The 16,749-nt window shown below is 37.2% G+C and overlaps 7 protein-coding genes, 1 long non-coding RNA gene and 1 other non-coding gene across 9 annotated transcripts; 4 read left to right on the top strand and 5 right to left on the bottom strand.

Annotated features, from left to right (window-relative positions):
- Positions 1-197: 197 nt before the first annotated feature.
- Positions 198-2,619, bottom strand: LOC9313848 (AP-3 complex subunit sigma). The gene is made up of 7 exons (XM_021025277.1): positions 2,201-2,619; positions 2,047-2,089; positions 1,536-1,597; positions 1,349-1,445; positions 858-928; positions 599-690; positions 198-507 (listed from the first exon to the last, which is right to left on the bottom strand). Exons 1-7 carry the CDS (start codon positions 2,267-2,269, stop codon positions 441-443), a joined length of 501 nt encoding a protein of 166 aa, XP_020880936.1. The 5' UTR covers positions 2,270-2,619; the 3' UTR covers positions 198-440.
- On the top strand, positions 2,461-3,361 carry LOC9313847 (protein-lysine methyltransferase METTL21D; the record flags this gene model as incomplete). Its single annotated transcript, XM_021026224.1, has 1 exon — positions 2,461-3,361. A coding segment is annotated over one exon (849 nt), but the record flags the coding sequence as incomplete, so codon positions are not given.
- Positions 3,362-3,434: 73 nt separating this feature from the next.
- LOC9313846 (protein AE7-like 1) lies at positions 3,435-4,957 on the top strand. Its single transcript, XM_002877732.2, has 5 exons — positions 3,435-3,631; positions 3,757-3,862; positions 4,043-4,142; positions 4,246-4,291; positions 4,523-4,957. Exons 1-5 carry the CDS (start codon positions 3,520-3,522, stop codon positions 4,621-4,623), a joined length of 465 nt encoding a protein of 154 aa, XP_002877778.1. The 5' UTR covers positions 3,435-3,519; the 3' UTR covers positions 4,624-4,957.
- A 1,304-nt stretch (positions 4,958-6,261) lies between these two features.
- LOC110228326 lies at positions 6,262-6,661 on the bottom strand. The gene is made up of 2 exons (XR_002331847.1): positions 6,489-6,661; positions 6,262-6,360 (listed from the first exon to the last, which is right to left on the bottom strand). It is a non-coding gene; the product is annotated as an uncharacterized LOC110228326 (long non-coding RNA).
- On the top strand, positions 6,302-13,834 carry LOC9313845 (BTB/POZ domain-containing protein At3g50840). The gene is made up of 4 exons (XM_021025274.1): positions 6,302-6,382; positions 6,466-6,538; positions 6,633-7,775; positions 13,145-13,834. The coding sequence occupies exons 1-4, from the start codon at positions 6,357-6,359 to the stop codon at positions 13,526-13,528; spliced, it is 1,626 nt and encodes a 541-aa protein (XP_020880933.1). The 5' UTR covers positions 6,302-6,356; the 3' UTR covers positions 13,529-13,834.
- Positions 8,030-9,423, bottom strand: LOC110228324 (putative nuclease HARBI1). Its single transcript, XM_021025275.1, has one exon. It carries the CDS (start codon positions 9,342-9,344, stop codon positions 8,037-8,039), a length of 1,308 nt encoding a protein of 435 aa, XP_020880934.1. The 5' UTR covers positions 9,345-9,423; the 3' UTR covers positions 8,030-8,036.
- Positions 9,428-12,914, bottom strand: LOC110228325 (glutathione S-transferase T3-like). The gene is made up of 3 exons (XM_021025276.1): positions 12,177-12,914; positions 11,719-12,097; positions 9,428-11,458 (listed from the first exon to the last, which is right to left on the bottom strand). The coding sequence occupies exon 3, from the start codon at positions 10,914-10,916 to the stop codon at positions 9,981-9,983; it is 936 nt and encodes a 311-aa protein (XP_020880935.1). The 5' UTR covers positions 10,917-11,458; positions 11,719-12,097; positions 12,177-12,914; the 3' UTR covers positions 9,428-9,980.
- TRNAV-UAC lies at positions 13,038-13,110 on the bottom strand. Its single transcript has one exon. It is a non-coding gene; the product is annotated as a tRNA-Val (tRNA).
- Positions 13,835-14,251: 417 nt separating the features above from the next.
- On the top strand, positions 14,252-16,094 carry LOC9313844 (cold-regulated 413 plasma membrane protein 2). The gene is made up of 4 exons (XM_002877730.2): positions 14,252-14,579; positions 15,093-15,200; positions 15,299-15,369; positions 15,566-16,094. Exons 1-4 carry the CDS (start codon positions 14,398-14,400, stop codon positions 15,817-15,819), a joined length of 615 nt encoding a protein of 204 aa, XP_002877776.1. The 5' UTR covers positions 14,252-14,397; the 3' UTR covers positions 15,820-16,094.
- Positions 16,095-16,749: the final 655 nt, after the last annotated feature.

Genomic DNA, 16,749 nt, shown 5'->3' with positions numbered 1-16,749 from the left:
CAAAAGGTAAAATGATAATTGGATATGAATTGGCACTTCAAACATTTTCGAATCTTCAGTCTTCTCCCATCGAATTCCGTTTTTGACTCTTTATCACAACGCACGCCGTTCGGCGATTTCGTACTACTTCCTATATTTTACCTTGTAGCTCCCTATACTTTTCTATTCTAGTTTTATTACCCCACAACATAATCTGATTTTGGACATCAATTCACGTTTATAGATCTTAACTTCTCGTCGTTTTTGTTACATTCTCAAATAGCATGTAGTTCCCTTCTCCCAATTACAATTCTCAGGCCCATGTTAGACCACTGAGCCCATCCACGCAACATTTCACGCTCACTAAACAAACATGTTTGGATCAAGACTTGGATAAACTTTTGTTACATGTTTTGTTGACTTGTTGTTATCTTTCACGGTTCAGGCAAGTTTTTTCCAAGCTAACGGCCACGCCACCCGGAAACAGACTTGGGGACAAGTGAAATCGAATTTGAGGCAGCTTCTAATCTGCACAATGCTCGAAATTGCAACTGTTTATTTCCGCACCACAAATGCAAAATACAGGAGGGAGATTAAGAGAGGAGGAGGAGGGAACTACTTTGATATTTCTTCAACAGCCTTGATGACTTCGGCGGAACTAGTTTCCAATACCTGTCCTCCAAATACAATCTCGTCTAACACCGCGTGCATCTGCAAACATGCGAATGAAATAAAGAAGAAGACATAAAAAAAGCTATTACTATTACGCTTTTGTTTCATGTAGTTATCTAAAGTGATCAAACCAATCTGCAGCAGCAGCAGCTTTAAAATATAATATCAAGTATCTTATGGGACGAACTATTCTTTGTAATACCAACCTTGCTGTAATTGAACACAATGTCGAGTTCGCAGACATTGCTGAAGCATTTGTCAAGTGTTTCAACAAGAACTGCCCACGCAAGAAACTGACTTTAGATCATCATACAATGAAAGATACCTTTTGCAAAGCTTTAAGCAGAAAGAACCAACGAGCAGAGGAATAGGCAATGATTGATATTTAAAAACACTCTGTGACATGCTAAGTCGACTCAAGCCAGTGTACTCACCCCAATACCAATCCTAAAATACTCAACACCCAGATCGCTTTTAAATACATCCTATACAGACCAACTGAACTGGCACACTACTCTTATACATTTGTACAAGTTTACTACTCAGGACTCTGATTCCAAATTCTATCTTTCTATATTATTAAGCCAATGGCTCAAGATATTCAAAACAAGTTACAAATATCATTCCAAAACACGCAAACATCAAGTTATATTGGAATCTATTGAGAGACAAACAGATTATAGAAAAAAAAGCGCACCTTGAATGAGATCAAGCATAGCAAGCTCATTTTCTGAACCATCAAATACAAGAACAAAATAGAGTGTAGCATAGTGCTTGTATACAAGCCGAGAATCCTGCAAAACATAGTAAGCTATAATAAGTCACCAAAATAACGTTTTTTTTTTTTATGAGAAACTAAGCACAAACAATGAAGAAGCCATTACCGGGCCAAACAATGAATCGATCTCCAGAAAATTGCTTACGTTCTCAGGTCTACTGCACAATACTGTTAAGTCATTACAAAATCAGAATTGCAGCCTCTAACGATCATAAGAAAAAAAAAAAACACATTCCCAGTCAGCCCCGGCTCAATATATTTGAGAGCCTTAGGGCAAAAAAAAATTTTTTGGCCTATTATTATATACAAAGAGAAAATTTACTTAATTTTTAAAAATTTTGCGGAGTTTTTATAGTAAAAATTGTTATTTTAAAAATTTTGGGCCTTTTTATACATTTTCTTATAAATAATTAGGCCTCTTAAAATATAATTCTCATATTAATAATATTTTTAAAAAATATTTGGGCCTTTTTTATATGTAAATTTTTTTATAAAAAAAAAAGCCCCGGGCCGTCGCACTTCCGCCCTACCCATCTGAGCCGGGGCTGTTCCCAGTGATCGACCCAGATCTTAGAAATACAGACTATGAAATTGTTATGCATAAAGTGATTGATCACCTGAAAACACGCCGCGGATTAGCTCCTGCTGCTTCTCTACAGGCTATAAACCAAAATTCCCAATATCAAAACAAAAACCAAATTTGAGAAAATCGGTCAATAAATTGATCGAAGAAACCAAAATTGAAAACATATCTCAACAAGAATCGCGTACCATGTAATCGTAGAATTTAGCTAGCCGTGGTTTGCCTTGTGTATTCAACATCATCACTGCCTTTATCATCTTTCTTCAACTCTCTCTTTCTCCGTTTCTCTCGCTGACGAACTCTCAAACTCCGATCTCACATACACTACCTCTACCTGTAAGGCTGTAACCCTCTGTCTAACTTAGAGGTTCTTCAATTTACATTTGAAGACGTCATTACCAATAAGAAACCTCCACGTGTAATCAAATTTGAGTGACCTACTAAAATATTAGCGACGCCGTCGAGAGGATTGGTCAAATCAATGGCTTTCCGAGAAGACGACGACGATGTTAACCTCACGAAAATGGGGCTGCTTCAAATCGGAGAAAACGAAGAGCCCAGTGAGATTATCTCCTCCGGTGAGTCGGAGTTTCATATGAACCGGATCAATTCGATCGAATCAACGGTTGTGATTCGTCAATTACCGTCACAAGGCATCGCCTTCAAGCTTTGGTTACCTGCAACAACTCTCGTCACGCTTCTCGATAACTACCGTCGTGACCCAAACACCAGCCCACTCACTCGCACCTTCTCGAGTTTTCAATCCGACGGTTCAGATTCTTCTTCTCCGATAAACATCTTCGAGCTCGGATCTGGAACTGGAATCGTAGGAATCGCGGCGGCTGCGACGTTAGGTGCTAATGTCACGGTGACGGATCTCCCAAACGTAATCGAGAATCTCAAATTCAACGTCGACGCGAACGCTGAAGTCGTGGCTAGATTCGGTGGGAAAGTCCACGTGGCGTCTCTTCGTTGGGGTGAAATCAATGACGTGGAGGTTTTGGGTCAAAACGTTGACCTGATTTTAGCGTCTGACGTGGTTTACCACGAGCGTCTTTATGATCCTCTCCTTAAAACGCTGCGTTTTTTGCTCTTAGAAGGGTCCAAGAGAGAGTTTCTTATGGCTCACCTCAAGAGATGGAAGAAAGAATCAATTTTTTTCAAGAAAGCTCGGAGATTCTTCGATGTTGATGTTATACATTGTGATGATCCTCAAGAAGGTTCTAGAATTGGAGTTGTAGTTTACCGTTTTGCACCGAAAAATCAAACCTTTAAGAAGATGATGTCAAATGTATAAAAGAAATTTGTTTCTTTGTTAAATAATGGAAATGGAAGACTTTGTGAGCCAATCATAACTCATACGAAACACTTTATGAGAAACATTTAAATATGTCCACTTTATCCATAATGGAGCTTCGAACCCGTGACCTTTGTAAGCAGAGCACTCACTACTAATCAATCAATTAGGTCGTGTCTAAACAGAGAAGGAAGGTTGAGGAAAGAAGAAATGACTCTGGGACTGATAAACGCGAATCCAGTTGTGCAAGCTAAGAAGGAACGGCTTGTTCGTAGAGAAGATCAATATAGAGATGATGGTGTTGATCCTCTTGAAATCTATGATATCCTTTTTCTATTTTGAGTTTGGTTTAATTAGATCAATTTTGTTTCTGCTATGTGTTTTGGATTTTTGCTCTTTTTGGGGGGTTTAATGTATATTTTTGGAATCTTTGACGGAAATGGACAAAGTATGTAAGAGATATAAGAGATCCAGAACATCCTTATACTTTGGAGCAGCTAAGTGTTCTCTCTGAAGAATCTGTTACTGTCGATGAAAAGCTTGATCGCATCCTGTGAGTTAATATCAAACTTCAGTCTCTGTTATATATTCATTGTTCCATTGATTTTTAGAGACTATCAGAGGAAAGTTCCAATTTTTATATCTGTATTGGTAACAAATGTTGAGGCCTTTTTTTGTGTTTACTTACATGATCTTTAACAATAAGCTGGTTTGGGTTATGTGATGAACTCAGGATAATGTTTACACCGACGATTCAGCATTGTAGTATGGCAAATATAATTGGTCTGTGTTTGAGAGCTAAGCTTAAAGAATGTTTGCCACTTCATTACAAGGTCATCTTTGCTTTTAAAAAAGTCTTTTCTGATAAAGACAAATTCTCAAAGATCACTAGTTACATATGTGTGATTGCTTCTGTTTTGTTTTACTTATGTTTAGGTTGATATCAGAGTGTCACCTGGCTCTCACGCTGATGAAGTTTCAGGTGAGGAAGTCCTATGTTACTAGACCATCTCTTCATTCACAATGGTTGAGCTTGCAAATAAAATGAATGTTATATGGAAATTATAAACTTTGCTCTTGTCCTTGGTTTCATAGATTTCAGCTTCTAATCTAACATCACTGCAAAATCTGGTTTTCTATCTTTGTATTGGGGAAAAGTTGATGTCTTTTGCTCTGAACTTTGAAACTCATTGGGATCATCTTTATATTGCAGTGAATAAACAACTGAATGATAAAGAAAGGGTGGCTGCCGCATTGGAGAATCCTAATCTCCGTCAGCTCGTGGATGAATGTATCTACTCCGCTGAGATATGATCAGATCATTTACTTCTAGTCTCTTGTACATGCTTCGTATCCTGGGTTCTATAATGTCTTAGAGAGCCCTCTTTAATCTCAGAATACACATTTTACGGTGTTCGAATGTTGTATACTACTCAATAAGACAATAATGATACATAACCTTTTGTCAAGGTAACTGCAGTTTGAAGTTACCAGCACAACTAGAAAAGACATTGCGATAGATGGTTCGATCAGGTGATGAAACCAATGTAATTTTTCGTTGTGCTTGACTTTTTTTAATTACAGTTTTGAGGATGGATAAGAGTTTGTAAGATATAAATCAGCTCTATCGGGTGGCTTTACATGACTATATATCAGCCATGTTTATCTGTCATTTACTTGTAACCTTAAATATGAATCTAGTCCATAGTAGTTAAAAGACTAATTGCTAGAATTTTGCAATTAATAAACACTACTAAAGCCAATATAGGGTTTGTCAACAATGGACCAATCTTGATGTTCTGCAGACTTCTTTATAAATTTGTTTAAAACAGGGCAGTGTACACATTATAACCATAGATTTTAGATGCTGAGAAAAATATCAGTGTCATGTCTGCATTAATCACACACATCTCTGTAACCGTAGATTTTTGTTTATATCATTGGAGGCTACTTTGGTAGTTGGGTAAAACATTCAGTTCACCATTTGTTTCTGTAGCAATGTCTTATTAAATCTTATGAACGAGTTAGTATACTATATGTTCTTCTTCTTCTGCAACTAAAAACTACTAATGCCAATATAGTGTGGTCAACAATGGACCAAATGTTGATGTTGTGCAAACTTCTTTGTGAAGCTGTTAAAAACAGGCAATGTACAAGGCAAACTCTTTCGACCATAGATTTTATATTCTGACATAAATATCAATGTCTTGTCTGCATTAATCATACATATCCCTGTCCTGGTCATGTAGATTTTGTTTTGTATCACCGAGGCTACTTTGGTGGTTGGGGTAAAAACATTCAGTTGGCAGTTTGTTTATGTGGCAATGTCTTGATTAAATCAACGAGTAGGTTTGATTAAACCAATGGTTAGTGTAATTCTTTGTCATCTAACGAATGAGCTCAACATTTGTAAGGTTAACTCTCTCAAATGAATTTTCACACAAATTGTAGCATGCATAGAGATAACTCAAAAAAGGGTTGATAGAAAGAAGAAGAAATGAATGACTTTGAAAGCATGATTGATTTTGATACCTTCATATATCTTAAATGATATTATTGTTATGTCCCAACAAATTTTCAAAGCATGATTGAGGCATTTTAAATCATCATTATATATACATAGAAAAAAATAATAAATTTTGGGCCACCGTGTCTTTGCTATCCGCATTAAAACCATAATTGGTTGAAGATTTTTATAGTGTTTTTTCATAAAAAAATATTCGAACCAAAGATTAGTTAGAATCATTATGCATTCACAAATAGAAGTTTAGAAAGCAAAATTTGGAGGGAGTTTATTAACAAATGAGTGCGACTTTGCCTCTTTTCAATGCCCAATTTCTTGAGATTCTGGCTATTCTGCACAAATATTAAACAATCAATTCCTTTTATAAAAAGCAAAAGACAGAAATATTTATTATTAAGCTAAAGAATTGATCAAAAAACTCGATTCACTTTTCTCAAAAACCCGAATATAACCATTCCCAATTGCTTCCACTTCCATCGAGAGATTTTGCTTTCATTTTTCTGTGATTTTCTATTTTCCTCCAATGGCTAACTCCAAGAAGCAAGCATGGTGAAGAAGAACAAAACGCACAATTATTTCAATAGTAATGTTTTCATATTCAAATACTTATAAAATCGTTATCTCTTGTGTAGGTTTTTTTATACCACAGGCTTACCAAGTGACATCGAAATCGAAGTTGATGATATAACATTTCATCTTCATAAGGTCTCAAGATTTCATCATCTTCTTCTCTGTTTTTCTTTTCTTTTCAGACTTATCTTAAAAACTAAAACTGATATACTTGTGTTCTTTCTTTCAGTTTCATCTGATGTCAAAAAGCAGAAAACTTCACCAACTAATAACAGAGCAAGAACAGAGATTAGAACAGAGTAAAGTTTATCCTCACATCAAGCTCGAGAATTTTCCGGGAGGTTCAGAGATTTTCGAGATGGTGATAAAGATAAGCTACGGTTTCAAAGTCGACATCTTTGTTTCCACAGCTGTTCCACTACGTTGCGCCGCCGAGTATCTCGAAATGACAGAAGATTACTCACCGGAGAATCTCATTTCAAAAACAGAGAGGTTTCTTTCACAGTTTGTCTTCACTAACGTACGAGAATCCATTAAAGCGTTGAAAGCTTGCGAATCAGTCTCGTCTTTAGCTGAATCTCTCGGTGTAACGGAACAGTGTATAGACTCCATCGTCTCCAAAGCTTCCTTAACCGATCCGTCGTCGTTTTACGGTTGGCCAATGAACAATGGAGGTATCTTCGCCGTCGATCGGAAGAAACAGAGCAAAGATTCGAAAACAGAGCTTTGGTTTGAAGATTTAACGGATTTGAGTTTTCCGATCTTCAGACGTGTGATCTTAACCATGAAATCGAGAGATCTAAATCCTGAGATTGTAGAGAGATCTCTAATTTCTTACGCGAAGAAACACATTCATAGAATTACGCGTTCATCGTCACCATCTTCATCTTCTTCCACTATAGCTTCCGAGAATCAACAAAGAGAATTACTAGAGACAATAACCTCAGATCTTCTTCCGTTAAACAACTTCTCCATAACCGAAACAACAACGAGATCTCTCTTCGGATTATTACGATCAGCGATCATCCTCAACACCTCAGAGAATTGCAGGAAGTTTCTGGAGAAGAAAATTGGTTCGAATCTTGAGAAAGCTACGCTTGATGATCTTCTAATTCCAAGTTACTCGTATCTCAACGAAACGTTATACGATGTTGATTTGGTGGAGAGACTCTTACGCCGTTTTCTTGAAAACGCCGCCGTGTCGTCTTCGTCATTGACGGTGGTTGGGAGACTTATCGACGGAGTTCTCGGTGAAATTGCATCGGACGCTAATCTTAAACCGGAAAAGTTTTATTATCTGGCGGTTTTGCTTCCGGCTCAAGCACGGGTTTACGATGATGGACTTTACAGAGCCGTCGATATATATTTCAAGGTGAGTGATTGGATTAGACCATCTTCAATGGTGAGAGCCCTCACCATTTTTTTAAGATTAAAATTTTCAAATTTATAAGATGAGAGCTTTTGTTAATTTTGCAACGTCCAATGGTAGGCTCTCTTTGTGGAGTTCTCAGGAAAAAATTAAATTATTTTTAATTATTTTATTTCATAAATCTGAAAAATATTATAATTCATAACATATTAAAGATACAATAATTTCATACATTTGAAAATAAATTTGAAAAAAAAAAAACGATTAGTTATTCTGCTGATTGTTGCGAAATTTTCTCCATATATGCTCAACCAAATCACTTTTCAATTGTTGATGCATATTTTGATCACGAAGTTGATTTCGCATGCCCATCATATTCTCGATATTTGGAGGCATACCTGTAGAATACGATAAATCGACTTGTGAAGTTTGGTTTCCTTCAACTTGTAGGAATTCTGAAACATCAAACTGAGTGTTGTACCCATCTCGTTCGTCTTCGACTATCATATTGTGCAGTATGATACATGCTTTCATAATATTTCCAATTTTTTCCTTATCCCAAACAAGAGCTGGGTATTTAATAATGTGAAAGCGAGCTTGCAATACTCCAAATGCACGTTCGACATCTTTACGGGCCGCTTCTTGATGTGTAGCAAATAAAGTGTCTTTCCGAGTTTGTGGTAGTCGAATAGATTGGATAAAAGTCGACCATTTCGGATAAATACCATCTGTGAGATAGTAAGCTAAATGATACTCCCGGCCATTGACTTTGTAATTCACATTCGGAGCTCGACCTTGTAATATATCATCAAAAATTGGTGATCGATCAAGAATATTTATATCGTTTAAGGTACCTGGAGGTCCAAAAAATGCGTGCCAAATCCAGAGATCTTGTGATGCGACCGCCTCTAAAACGATGGTTGGTTTTCCAGAGCCACGTGTATACTGGCCTTTCCAAGCGGTGGGACAATTCTTCCACTCCCAGTGCATACAATCGAGACTTCCTATCATCCCGGGAAATCCGCGTATCTTTCCAATATTGAGTAGTCTTCTCAGATCTGTGGCTGTAGGTGCTCTTAGATATTCATCTCCGAAGAAAGAAATAATTCCCTCTGTAAAATTCTCCAAGCAAGACATCGCAGTGCTTTCACCCATACGGAGGTATTCGTCAACCGCATCAGACGCATAACCATAAGCAAGCAAACGAATGGCTGCCGTACATTTTTGTATTGGAGAGTGTCCAAACCTTCCTGTGGCATCTCTTCGATGTTGAAAGAACGGGATTTCACTGGAGAGTCGCTCAACAATACGCAAGAACAACGGCTTGTTCATTCGAAAACGGCGGCGAAAAGTTTGAGGTGGAAACATCGCATTATCACTAAAATAATCGTTCCATAAAAGGACGTGCCCTTCTTCGCGTTTTCTATCAAAATAAGCTCGTTTCCTATTTTTCTTTGCAACCTCTTCGCCATTAGACAATTCGACGAACATATTCTCGAATTGTTGATCAAGTGGTTGAGAGTAGCTTTCTTCCATGGCGTCGTCGAATGGAGTACGGGATGAAGAGGCCATATTGTTTGGTAGGTTTAAGTATTAAACAATATAGATATATATAAAAGCTTTGGTGATTGATTGTTTTGTGGTAAAAGCAAAGAAACATTAAGGGAAAAATAATTTTTGTAGTTGAAGCAAAGAACAATATTAGAAAAGCTTGAGTTGTGAGACATCTACAAACGATGGATATTATTTATAGCAAAGGCAAAACATAAAGAATAAAGTTTGTGGTACACAAAGAATAAGCTCGTTTGTAGTACAAATTTGCTAGAATAAAGTTCGTGGTTCACAAAAAACATACAAATTATTTGTGGTACATATTGATCTCTTTGGCATCAGACATTGAACCACTTGCACACATTGCTCTCTTTGGCATCTAGCAAAAAAACAAGACAAGTTAAAACATGATACATGATACACAACAAGACATATCATACATTACAAAGCAATATCATACAAGACAAATTACAAAGCTTTAGAGTACATAGACTTAAACTAGAACTTTAAACAATATCATACATGAGACATAATACTAGAACTTACAAAGCAATATCATACATGAGACAAAAAAACTAAAAAGCATCTGATGCTTAGCTTAAAACTTAGGACCAAACTAAAACTTTAAAACTTAGGACCAAACTAAAACTTTAAAACTTAGGACCAAAGCTCCGTGATTAGCTTATTTTTTAGGAACAAGTCAATGTCCGAAAGAGGCTCAGTTCTTGAAAGTAGACTTTCAAGCATCTGATACTTGCTTTGCTTCTCTTTGCGATCCCAATCCTTCTCCTTTAGTTCCCACAAATTCTGAAAATGTTCCACAGACTGGCCTGCTTCTCCTTTACCCGTGGCTGGCTTCTTTCCTTCGTTAACAGTGGCTGACTTCCTTCCTTTCGCTTTGGCTGCCTTCACACCCGGAGGTCGAGTCATGACTGAATCATCTTCAACATTGATAGGCTGGGAACTTGCATTACCATCCCCACACTTCCTTCTTTTAGCATTATCCTTTCCTCCCCGAGTAGTTTGATCACACCATTTCTGATCAAACTTTAACTCTCTCCATGCATGATCTAAAGTGAAATTCTTCTTGGTATCATTGTAGTAGATCTCGTGAGCCAGCTTCATAACATCATCCTCTGACTGACCACTAGTTTTATGAGTTGTTGCTGTCTTATGACAACCCACAAACTTGGTGACAATTTTATTGACCTTTGCCCACCTTTGTTTACATTGAGCATGCTCTCTCTTTGGCATTCCGTCGAGGGAAGGACTAGCAGCAACATATGCTGCAATCCTCTTCCAAAAGGATTGACCTTGTTGGTCATTACCAATCACCGGATCCTTGCTTGTATTAAGCCAAGCACTGACGAGAACAATATCTTCTTTTGCTGTCCATTTCTTTCGTGATATACTTTGCTTTGGTTTGACATCTGATGCTTCATTTCCTTCTTCTTCACTTCCTTCTTCAGACAGTTGACTACTAAATGCTGGGACTTCAGTTGATCCACTTGCAAACTGAGACATGTCTTCTTGTTGACTTTGCAATAGGTTCATGAAACCCGATGAGTGATAAAATGGATTCATATCATCCATTTTTTAGATAAGAAAGTGAATGTGATTGTGTTTTGTGTTAGGCTGAAGGTTAAAGGAAGTGAAAGTGATTGTTTTAAAGGAAGTGATTGTGTTTTAAAGAAGAAGATTGAAACTTATTGAAGAATTAGCAATGAATGCCAAAGTAAAGACACTAATTGTCTTTACCTAAAATACTCCAACTAGAAAGCATTTATTTCAAATAACAGAGAAAGCATTTACAAAAGCAAAAACTGTCCTAATCAAACACAAAGAAAGCATTAATCACAGCACAAACTGTACCTTGATTTAGAGGCTGTTAAATCGATGCCTTCTGCCTTCTCCACTTGTGAGATTTGTAGTTTCAACCACTCCAATTAACCTCACCAAAACAGAGAAAGAAGAAAGAAATATTAACATAACATTAAAAATTCAAAATGATTCAAGTAATTACTAAGACAGAGACAGATAATTACCTTTTTCATTATTGTTCTTCTCCTCTAGTTTCTTAAGTTGCTGCTCCTTCAAGTACTTATTTCGAGGATCCTCTTTTGCTTCATAAAGATCTATAAAACGATGGTAATTAGAAGGATCATAATCATTCAACCTAATCTAAAGTTAACTTCTATCAGAACAAGTGAAAAATTAAGTCAAAAACTCTTAATCTCCAACAAGAAGCAGAAGAAAGTAATCAAAACCCATCAAGGTCATCATCACATATACACTAACTAGTGACAAGATATACTAAACAAACAAGTTCCTAAAGGTTTAACTTTTAAGTCAAGTATAAGACTTATCAAACTTGCAATGAAGTTAAAGCAAATACCTTCCCCATCAAGGTCTTTTCTTCGAAACACCAGCCCCATCACTCTCCTCATTAGCAGCAGCTTCAATTTTGCAATTTCCATGGATGATAGATGCAGCCCGAAAAAATAGTATCTGAAAATATATTATAGACTAGACAGAGTTAAAACGAAAAAGCTAGTCACAACGTCTCCTGCACTAAACTAACACAAAGTCTCCTCATTGATGAATGATGACAGTCATGTTCAGCAGCTATAACGTCTATGGTGACAAAAAGCAAAGCTTTTGAGTATCCAAAGATATATTCTATGGACAAATCAACTCACCTTCAAGGCATTTTTCACTTGAGTAGACTCAGGAATCAACCTAAATGCCACACCATTAACTTTTAACTGGAACACCTGCAACAACACACACACAAAAATCAAAACCAGTAAAGAGAACACAAATCGAGCTAATTGAGTTATTGATTCCTTATACCTTGATCATCCTCAAACCATTTACCACCATTAACAGGCTTACCACCATTTCTAGGTCTCACAAAGAACTTATTCGTCTCAACATAACCATTAGTTCCTGATCCTCTTGCGGTCTGTAACCCTATCCCGTTGTACATCTTTCAACTCTAAATCAAACCCTAAATCGAAAAAAGGGAAGAGATTTGGTTTCAGATTCAAAGCGGAAGAAACCCTTAAACGAAACCAAATCACAGTATCAAAGCAAACAGAAGCTAAAAGCAAAAGATCTTAGATTGAAGTCGAAAACAATCAAAACCAAAATTACCATAGATCTCCTTCAAAGCCTTCTCCTTTCTCACCTTCTTCTCCCTCTCCTCCTCCGTCAACTCCATAGATTCCACATCCACATCCACCTCCACCTCCATCCGTTGAATTTGGATATCCGATTTGCATATCTCTCTCACTCCCGATCGTGACATGCAGTGGGGAATCCGGCCTAATCGTCGCCGGCGGCCTCTCTATTCTTCCCTCAATCGTAGCCGGCGGCCTTAACCGTAACCTCAATCGTCGGAGAAAAGGCATCGCCATCGCCTTCGCAAAGAAACAGAGAGAAGAGTCGGGAAATGATAAAAAAAAAGGCATCGCCATCCCCTTTTTTTTACGCGTTTTTTTTTTTTTTTTGATCAAAAAAAATCGACGGATGAGAGAAGGCCACGTCGTCGGCTCTCATGGTGCTCAACATTTCTCTCAAGAGAGACAGCTCTCTTATTTTTTACCAGTTTTGATTTATTTTTCAAAAAAAATTTCAAGAGAACCTCCAAAGAGAACTTCATTTTGCACCCATTGGAGATGCTCTTATAAAATTTTTAAAAGTTATATAATTTGGTGCTGCCCAGGATCGAACTGGAGACCTTTTGCGTGTAAGGCAAACGTGATAACCACTACACCACAGCACCTGATGTTTGAATTCTGATTTTTTGTGTTTTATAGACGCATACATGGATATCGGAGGCAGACAAGGAGAAGATATGTAGTGTAATGGATTGCCGAAAACTAACTGTTGAAGGATGCATACACGCGGCACAAAACGAGCGTTTACCACTACGAGCCGTCGTACAAGTTCTGTTTTTGGAGCAATTACAGCTCCGGCAAGTAATCACCGGGACGTTACTGACGGAGGAAGACGGTGATGAAACCGTGGTGGACTTGGGGAGATGGAAGGATACGGTGAAGGAGAATCAGGTGCTTCGTTTGGATCTGGATTCGATGAGGACACGAGTGAACCAGCTAGAGAAAGAATGCTTGTACTTGAAGAAAGTGATCGTTAAGATCGACAAAGAAAGTTTGAAGGGGAACGATTGGCAGATCGAGTAAGTGGTCAATCGGTAAGAAGTTCGGATGTAAATTTACGACTCAGGTTTGTGATTCGCACGAGGCAACGATGGTCGATGGAAGATCACGACGTTTTCTTAGCTAGTACACAAATCAAAATCATCTTGTGCTTCTTGATTTTTTTCTTTCTTCTATATATATCTTAAGAAATGATTAATTCTTTAGATCGAATGAAACTGTAAACGCATGACTTGTTCACAATACTTTATACTGTTTACACCATGTATGGGTTAGCTATTCATAAAGTATAATGACTTGCAAATTATGAATGTAAATTTGTAAGATGTTTTCAAGTGGCGCAAGTAGAGTAGTGTGTTTTAATTTCTGGTAAAACAAAACTACATTGTTCATTGTTAGTATTACATAGTTTAATTATATTCTTCCGATGGAAATTAACAACATCATTATTTGTAGTAGGACAAAATCAAACATTTTTATAATAATCTTGTAATATAAACACCGATTTTTGTTTTTTAGTTAAATTATTTATTTGATTTTTTTCCGATTATCTGAAATAATTGAGGTTGTCTAAGAGAACAAAACAATTTTAAGATGATTCCACGCAGCTTAAATAACGCGCAACCGAATAATTGTTTTGCCACGTGGCGGTTTAATGTTCTCGACCATACTCCAACATTCAATCAGATAACGACACGTCACTAATCACAATCGGTTTGTGGCGATAAACCAGGAACGATTGAAGAGGAAAAAAAAAAAACTCAATTTGGAAGAAAAGCAGAAGTGTGAGAAGACGATCTAGATTCTGGATACAGCTGGAAGAGAATTATAAGAAAAACAAAATCTTCGAACGAAGATCGAATTGCTTCGAGTCTCTGAGGAAAGAAGAAATTATGGGACGTGTGGATTATCTAGCGATGAAGACCGACGACGTCGATACGGTGGCGGCGTTAGTCAATTCCGACATGGAAGAGCTCAAGGTCGCTGCAAAGAAACTCTTTAGCGATGTTTCGAAGCTTGGTGGATTAGGCTTCGGTGTTTCTTTTCTCAAATTCATCGCTTCTTTCGCTGCCATGTGAGTTTTTCAAAACTCCATCTCTAATTTTGCTTCTCGTCAATTTGTTTTGATTTTCTTGTGGGTTCTTCTATAATTCGACGAATTGGTAATTTTTGTGATTCGTACATGTCGAATTCGTAGAAGCTGATTTTGGGGTCAATTGAAACTGCGAAAAAATTCGAGATCGGATATTAGTGATTATGCAGGTGAATCTCTGATTGATCATTATCAACTGATTTTTACTCTGTTGTTATTGACACAGTAATCCAAGAAAATTCAATCCTACTGTTAGCAGAATTTAAAAGTGATTAATTTAGGCTTAATTTCTGTTTATTTCTGTTAACTTGTGGACATTTGCAATAATCCTACTGTATCTAGTATCTCTGATTGGTTGAATTTTTAAACTTATGTAATTGGTCAGTGACCACAATCCACAAACATGAAAAAGGGCGTTACTTCTGCTGCAATTTATAGAACTGTTCTGGTCATTCATGGTTTCCTTAACGTTTTTGTTTTGGTATTTTGATGCAGCTACTTGTTAATATTGGATCGTACCAATTGGAAAACCAAGATGCTTACATCACTCTTAATACCATACATCTTCCTTAGCCTTCCTAGTGTCATTTTTAACTTTCTCAGGTAACAACAATCTTTCTTTTGTTATCAATAGAAATCTTCCTATTTCACAATGCATTCTTAAAACTGGTTAAAGTGAAATTTTCCCTTTTTGTTATCAGTGGAGAAGTTGGGAAATGGATTGCTTTCGTTGCAGTTGTACTCAGACTTTTCTTCCCTAAGCATTTCCCAGGTGATGACATCTTCATATCTTTCTTGTTGTGGGCCTTCTTGATTTGTATCTTTGTATTGTTGTCATACAATCGCTGAAGATGTCTCGAGTATCGTAAAATGTACGCTTTGAGGCATACTTAAATTCAAGTCACTGTAATTGCTGAAATAAATTTCAAGTCTCACACTTTTATTGTTGTGGTTGTCAACATGGGCAGATTGGCTTGAGATGCCGGGTTCTCTAATCCTTCTACTGGTAGTTGCTCCACACTTCCTAGCTCACCATATACGTGGAACCTGGATTGGCACTGTAATCAGCCTTTTCATTGGCTGTTACCTTCTTCAAGAACATATCCGAGCATCGGGTGGGTTCAGGAATTCATTCACACAGCCCCGTGGAGTGTCAAACACTTTAGGGATCATCCTTCTTTTGGTCTACCCTGTTTGGGCTCTAATCGTCCGTGTCATGTAATCCACATTCCTATTCCATTCTCCAAGTTGTTTCTAGCTCGGCTGCTTCAATAAACTGCGTGAAACATCGAGAGCTGAGCAAGAATCTGTGGTGTTCCTTTCTTCTGATTATGTTGCATACCCAAATACTACCTCATGCTCAATCAATGTTCTATATATAAAAGAATCTCATTTTTCAAATATTTGTTTGTCCTACTGTATGAAAAAAGTTCTGAAATATGTTTCTATGTAAATTGCTTATGGATTCGTATATGCAGTCGTGGAATGTTTGTCGTTTTTGTTATTGCAGTAAGAGATTGAACGACACGCTGTTTTATAACTAGACTAGACTAAGGTCACATTTTAAACCAAACCAATCTAAAATTGATCACGGTGGTTACATCGTGGTTAAGCTTTTAACCAAAAAGATTTCTGGTCTTTGCTTAACCAAATTTTTTAAAATCCTGGATTAATGAGAAGGCCTTTACTAAACCAAACTTTGTGCACATCACAATTGCGACGTAACGTTAACAAAAATGGAATTTGAGTTTTCATTTTCTAAATGGGCGGTCTTTTCAACTTTTGAAATTTGAATTTTTCTTATATAACCGACTTAAAATTGGAGTCGTAGAGCAAATGAAATTAAAAGGCCGTTAAAAGAAGAAATGCGTCTACTACAAATCTCTCGCTAATATCTCTCATTAGGCCTGGGAATTCGAACCGAACCGATTTGTCCGAACCAAACCGAACCGAGGTTTGGGCAAATCGGTTCGGTTTCTGTTAATTAGGTTTAACCGATCGGAATGGTTTTAAATTTGGTTCGGTTAACCGAGATTTTCGGTTCGGTTCGCCCGAACCGAACGGTTAACCGAAAACCTAAAAACCCTAACCTAATATACTCCTAGCCGCCTACAACCCTTCTTCAATTCTTCTTTTTCTTCATCTTTCTCTT

The sequence above is a fragment of the Arabidopsis lyrata genome, assembly GCF_000004255.2.
Source record: "Arabidopsis lyrata subsp. lyrata unplaced genomic scaffold ARALYscaffold_5, whole genome shotgun sequence".
Taxonomy (NCBI): Eukaryota; Viridiplantae; Streptophyta; class Magnoliopsida; order Brassicales; family Brassicaceae; genus Arabidopsis; species Arabidopsis lyrata.
The sequence above is the reverse complement of the archived record's forward strand: the minus strand, read 5'-3'. Positions and strand labels throughout refer to the sequence as shown.